Here is a 7,167-nt window from a genome sequence, read left to right as displayed (position 1 = left end):
ATCTTTGGGGTAAATACCCAGTAGTACAATTGCTGGATCATACGGCAGCTCAATTTTTAACTTTTTAAGGGACCTCCACACTGTTTTCCAGAGTGGCTGTACCAACTTGCATTCCCACCAACAATGTAAGAGGGATCCCCTTTCTCCACATATGGGGAGTAGTGGGAGTAGTGGAGGGATCCCCCTCTCCAACATATGCTGTTTCCTGCCTTATCTATTTTTCCCATTCTAACTGTCATAAGGTGGTATCTTAGTGTGGTTTTGATTTGAATTTCCCTGATGGCTAATAATTTTGAACACTTTTTCATGTGTCTGTTAGACATATGACAAAGACAGCATGGTAGTGGCACAAAAACAGACACATAGACCAATGGGACCGAATAGAGAACCCAGAAATTGACCCTCAGCTCTTTGGACAACTAATCTTTGACAAAGCAGAAAAAAAAAATCCAGTGGGAAAAAAGGACAGTCTCTTCAATAACTGGGGCTGGAAAAATTGGACAGCTACATGCAAAAGAATGAAACTTGACCACTCTCTCACACCATACACAAACTTAAACTCCAAATGGATGAAAGACCTCGACGTGAGACAGGAATCCATCAAAATCCTAGAGGAGAACATAGGCCACAACCTCTTGACATCGGCCACAGCAACGTTTTTCATGACACATCTCCAACGGCAAGAGAAACAAAAGATAAAATGAACTTGTGTGTCTTCATAAAGATAAAAAGCTTCTGCACAGCCAAGGGAACAGTCAAAAAAACTAAGAGGCAGCCCACAGAATGGGAGAAGTTATTTGCAAATGACTCTACAGATAAAAGATTAGTATCCAAGATCTTCAAAGAACTTCTCAAACTCAATACATGTGAAACAAATAATCAAATAAAAAAATGGGCAGAAGATATGAACAGACACTTTTCCAATGAAGACATATCTTTGAATATTTTTTAAACATTTTTACCTTTGTGGTAATGGTAATGCTGATGGCTTCCATTCTTTTCTCAAACCCAGTGAATACCCTTATCCTTGTTGCTCTTAATTTTCCATCAGGCATGTTAGCTATACCTGTTCTGCTTAGATCTCTGACTGTGGTTTTATCTTCTTCCTTCATTTGGGATAAATCCTGTCTTCTCATTTTGTCTATTCTCTGCCTTCTTCTTCTTCCTGATAAAAAAGCCAGTTATGTTTCTTACTCATGAAAGTAATGACTTTATGAAGAAGATATCATGTCATGCCTAGGGCCTGGATCTTAAGGGAGTGCTTCATTTGTGTGTTGCATGTGCTCTGCTATTGTGTTTTGCCGGCACTATTCTTCAAGACAGTTATCTTCAGAGGTTCTCCTTCCATGAAGTGGTCAGTGTTTGATCTCTGGCCTGAATGTGGCAAGTTTTGCCTAGTGTGCTTCTGTATGCTTGTGAAATGTGTCCTGTTACCACTTCCACCACTACTGAGGCCCTGAAAAACTTGGAGGTGTATTGTGGGCAGGAGTTTTTGCTGGTCTTTTGGATGAGTGACCTGCCTCTTAGGGACTTTTGCATGATTGAGTGAGAAAGTGTGAAGCTTAGTGTAAGCAAGTTAAGCATTCCAAGTATCCACTGCACTGCTTCCCATAGGTGACTCTGTGTTTATGCTGAGGGCTGGGGGTGGAAAATGGTGCTAACCATCTCTGCTGTTCCTGGAGAGGCACCACTGTCTCTCAGGCAGAAATTTCAAGAAGAGTAAGTAATCTCCCTGCCATATGTCTTAAGGTTTTTGTTGTTGTTGTTGTTTTGCTTTGTTTTGTTTTTCAGATTGCTCTTTCCACACTGTCAGCCTCCAGGTTGTTTGCCTGTCTTCTTCCCAGGAACAGCACAGAGCTCCGTGGGGTCTATCCTATCTAAGCCTGCTAAGTTTTAAAACTCCAGGCTTTAGAGTCACAGTGTGGGCAGGGACCTGCACTGGTCTTCTGTGGAAGGGGCCCACCATGCTGGGACTGAGATGAACTTGACCAAGAAGGGCAGTCATGTCAGAGCTCAATGCTTTGGGACATGGTATAAGTGTGTTGGGCAGCCAGTGTTGGAACTGAATAGCTTTCTGCAGGTTGCTTTGTGTTTTTCCTGAGAGATGATGGAGTGGAAATAGTACCTGCTGGTGTCTCCTTTGTCCCCTTAGAGGTTTCTCCCTGAATCTTGCCTCTCAGGGACATGTTCAAATAATGCAAATAATTTCCCCCTGTATGCCCCAAGTATTATTCAGATCACTGTTTCCACACTCTCTTCCAAGTTTGTTTGACTGCCTTCCCTACGAGTGTGGGGCAACACCCTAACAGCTCTATCCCAGACAAGCCAGGGAAACCTTAAAACCCCAGTTTCTAAGCTCCACTGGTTGCAAGAACTCATGAAAATCAGTCCCTATTATTTCCCAGCCAATGGCCTTGGGGAAATGTTCTTGTGTGTTTTCCTGTGTGCTCCTCTCTCTTGCCTTCCTCTGCAACTATGGCTCCCTCCCCTCCACAGCAAATGTGATCTCTTTCTCCCCCAAACCATGTCTCTGTACTTCCTACCTTCTTCATGTGGCTTCTTCTTTCCCTTAAGTTGTGGAGTTTGTTCTGTCAGGTTGATTTCTGGGGTATTTAGCCTGACTTGATAATTATCTAGTTATGTTCAGGGGCTGACACAAACCTAAATCATCCTACTCAGCCACCATCTTAGCTCATTGAAACCTCTCTGTCAAGGACATAAAATGATTATTAGTTTCCCTATTTAAGTGATAAACTTTTTGTTTCAAACTTAAATTATATCCAGTATTTCACATTTTAGACTCCTCCTTTCTATGAGAAAGAATGTCTCTTCTAGGTTTCTATCACATCATACTTCCCTGGGTGTTCTACATCGTTTCCATCCCTTTATTGTCACCTACTTCTTTCATAGCTTGGCATTTACACATTGAAATATTTTGACTTATTCTTCAGTTTTTTCTTCTTTATATATGCAGTCTCTCAACTAGATTTGATCTCCTAATGTAATCTCCTGTGGTTACAGACAGTATGCTTATCAGTGACTTAAAATCTATCTTCACACTTAACAACTGAAATGATATATGAGCTGAAATATATGACATTTCAACATATATTCAATAGACATTTCAAACTTAGCACTTCATTTTCACTGCCCCATCTTCTGAACACACCTTCCCCATTCAGGACATGACACCTGCTATTATTCCTACCTGGAAGCCTATCTATTTGGATTTTCCCTTGCCTGGCTCCTTTCTTGCACAACTAGAGTCTCCTTGGAAAGTACTTCCTTGAACATGGTAGCTTGAGTAGCCATTCACTGATCTCCATTATCCCACTGTGTTAATGTATTTCTTGTATGCACTTCATTATATTGTAAGTTATATTTTCCCAGTTTTAAGATAAAATTGACATATAACATTGCATTAGTTTAAACTGTACAACACAATGAGCTAGAAACTTACACCTGTTAGAATGGCTGTCATCAAAAAGATGGGAGATAAAAAGTGTTGTCAAGGGAACCCTTGTGCACTGTTTGTGAGAATGTAAATTAGTGCAGCCATTGTGGAATACAGTATGAAAAATAAAAAAAAATAGTGCTACCATATAATTCAGCAATTCCACTTCTGGAAATATATCTGAAGAAAACAAATTACTTTGTGGAGGCATATCTGCATATCCATGTTTATTGCAGCATTGGTCACAATAGCCAAGACATGGAAGCAACTTAAGCAGCTACTGATGAATGAATGGATAAAGAAAATGTGATACATATCTAATATGAGTTATATTTTAACTTTTTATTTAAGTAAAATAAACATACAAAAATATTAAACATACAAAAGTTGAACTTGGTAAGTTTTCTCAAACTGAACACTGGATGTGTAATCAGAATCCACATGAAGAACAGAAAATTACCAGCACCCAGAACACACCCACATACCCTTTCAGCCACTAATCTTCCAAGCATAGGCTAGAATCTGTACTTTATATAAATGTACTCTTCTGTAACTTTCTTCTTCAGTTCAACATATTTCTGAGATTAATCTATATTATTGTAAGTAGCATTAGTAGAATGTCTATCTTTATTGTATCACAATGTCACAATTTATGTCACCACCAGTGAGATTTTGGGTAGCTTCTTTTTTTTTTTTTTTCATCTGTTACTATATATCTTTTGGTAAATGTTGTGCATACATATTTGTTAGAAATTCCCGAGTGTGTTTCTTCTGGGGTACAGAGAACAGATATGTTCAGCTTTAGTCACTGTTGCTACATACAATGTTGTGGGGATATAAATTGTTTTCTTGACTGCTGTTTTTTTAATTTTTCTTTTCATTGCCTTTCTCTCATTAGAATGTAAACTTTTTAACTGTAGGTGCTTTTTCCCATCTTGCTAACAGCTATGATGAATAAATGAATACATGGATAAATGAATGAGGAAGCTGTATCAGAAAAAATATAGTGTTCAATCAATCACATTCCTTGAAATTTTGTAGCTTAATGCACTAATTAAAAAAAAAACCCTACAGAAGTCCCTTACTTCCTTGAACCCCACTGTTTTCATCTGTAATTAAAGCTGTTAATATGTGGTTTATTTGTTATGGGGTTGTTAGGGGTGATGAACCTTACAAAGTATGTCAATTGTTAAGTTTTAGACAGATTGACAAATATGATTGATTATGGTTATTAATAATTTAATAAAGTGATCCCTATGATACCTGAGTAAACTCCTTATATAATCAAATGCAATATTGAACATGATTTGACACATGTTTATTGTCCCCAATTCCTGGATCAGTCAGAAGTATGAATATGGAATATGAGTAAACTCCTATTATCTGGCTGGTATATGGTAAACACTGATGACCTTGTCACATATTTGAAAAATTATTTTAGTATCCTCTCAAGCCGTATCCTTGTGTGTTTCTCTGACATTAAGTAAACTTTTAACCATATGATACCCTCGCATTGTCTTTTCTGGGCAATGTTTTTTCTCACCCATCAATTTTAACTTATCTGACAAAATTTTCACTTCTGTGTTACAAACAAAAGTTAAATACTGTATTGTTACTTAAAGTAAAACACACATAATTATTTCAGGGAGTACAATGGCTCCTTGAGAAAATTATATTCAGTGACTCTTCTGACCAACTGACAAATTGAAACACACAGGTAGTTACACAACTGTCTTCCTAAAAGGCTGGGTCGGGTATTAGTCTTCAAAATAGAGAAGATGATATTTTTTTCTTATTTTTAGATGGTACATAGAGTTATACAGCAGTATCATATATACTAAAAGTATCACCTTCCCTCCTGCACCCCTCAACATAGTTCATGCCATTTAAAATTGCATGCAATTTATGTCATCTCCACAAGGTGAAGCTGCGGAGCAAGAAATTTTATTTTCAATTCCTGAAAAACACGGGCATTTATTTTGAATACATGTGAGCATAACAGAATAAAGGGAAGACATAAGAAAGGAAAGAAGAGATGAAGAAATGAAGATCAAAAGGATGAATTTTTACATTTATCTTTCTTTTTCCTTTTTTTTCCCCTCACAATTGAACCTACCCTCCAGTTTAATCCCTCATTGAGAGCATGGCCACACTGTTCACAATGGGTGTCTTTTGTTACTCATGTGAGAAAAAGCCACTATCAAAACACTTCTCCTGACACTCTTTGTGTACCCTTGAACCTGCCTAGTGCCCTCTTAAGAGCTCCAGTCACGTCCTTGTTCCTCAGACTGTATATGAGTGGATTTAGCATTGGTGTAAGGATTGTGTAGAACACAGAAAAGACTTTGTCCTGGGCTGGCCTGTGGTAAGAGTGTGGAAGCATGTAGGTGTACATGGCAGCCCCATAGAACAAGGTCACCACTGTCATGTGAGACGAGCAGGTGGCAAATGCCTTCTTCCTTCCCTCCACTGAACTCATGTGGTGGACTGTGGTCAGGATTCGGGCATAAGAAGCAATCACTACAGAGAAAGGAATCAGCAGCATCAGAACACAGCACACATACATTACTGTCTCATAGAGGACTGTGTCTGCACATGCCAATCGCAGGACTGCAGGTGCCTCACAGAAGAAATGGTTAATTTCCCGGGAGTTGCAGAAAGGAAAGCTCATGGTGATGGGAGTTAGAAGGAAGCCATCCAGAGAGCCCCCAAACCAGGAACCTGCTATGATCATCCAGCAGACCCGGCGGCTCATAAGAACAGGATAGCGAAGAGGGTTGCAGATGGCCACATAGCGGTCATAGGCCATGAGGCCCAACAGGAAGAACTCGGCTCCCACGAGGGTGAGGTAGAGGAAATGCTGAGCTGTGCACCCCATAAAGGAGATGGTTCTTTGACCCAGCAGGTAATCAACCAACATCTTGGGCACAATGGTGGAGATGTACATCATGTCAATGAAGGAGAGGTGGCTAAGCAGGAAGTACATGGGAGTGTGAAGTCGTGAATCAGTGCGAATCAGGAAGATCATGATCCCATTGGCCATCAATGCAATGAAAAAGATGACAGAGATAATGGAAAAAAGAACACCTGAGATGTCCTTCCTGTTGAACAGTCCCAGGAAGGTGAAGTCTGCAGAGGAAGAGGATGTGTTGTACACTTCCATTGATCCCATGATGGTGCTGTTGTGACCTAAAATCTTCCAAATAAAATGATAATATTCTTAGAGAATTAACATAACAACATATGGGTTGACTGTTAGTCAACGAACTTCTAAAAGTTGGAGGCAAACATTTAAAAATATTTTCTTACAACTTTGACACAAATATCTAGCAAATAATCTATTCCAAAATGTTTCTTTACATAAAACTGATCACCTTGAATCAATAGTTCTTTAAATACATTGGACGAGATGCTGTCAATAGATGCTATTGTTCTACAGTGATACATATAACAACACATAAGGGTGTAAACCATGTTTTTCAGTTAAATGTACCCTGGTCTGGGGTGTGTGTGTGTGTGTGTGTGTGTGTGTGTACGTGTACATACTATCTTAGACGTGTTTAAGTTGGTATCCTTATTAAATGAATCTTTGTTATAATCAACGTTATCACCATCTTAAAAACATTTCAGTACTGACTATGAGTAGTATTTCTCTGCAGTTTAGGTACAAATGAGTGATCTGATAAATGGGCTGTGAGAATTATGAATATTCT

At 38.9% G+C, this 7,167-nt stretch overlaps 1 protein-coding gene across 1 annotated transcript; it reads right to left on the bottom strand.

Moving 5' to 3' along the window:
• Positions 1-5,654: 5,654 nt before the first annotated feature.
• On the bottom strand, positions 5,655-6,746 carry LOC100475766 (olfactory receptor 2T1). The gene has a single exon (XM_034655680.1). It carries the CDS (start codon positions 6,624-6,626, stop codon positions 5,655-5,657), a length of 972 nt encoding a protein of 323 aa, XP_034511571.1. The 5' UTR covers positions 6,627-6,746.
• Between the last annotated feature and the right edge of the window lie 421 nt (positions 6,747-7,167).

This window comes from Ailuropoda melanoleuca, chromosome 3 (genome assembly GCF_002007445.2).
Source record: "Ailuropoda melanoleuca isolate Jingjing chromosome 3, ASM200744v2, whole genome shotgun sequence".
NCBI classification, from domain to species: domain Eukaryota; kingdom Metazoa; phylum Chordata; class Mammalia; order Carnivora; family Ursidae; genus Ailuropoda; species Ailuropoda melanoleuca.
The sequence above is the reverse complement of the archived record's forward strand: the minus strand, read 5'-3'. Positions and strand labels throughout refer to the sequence as shown.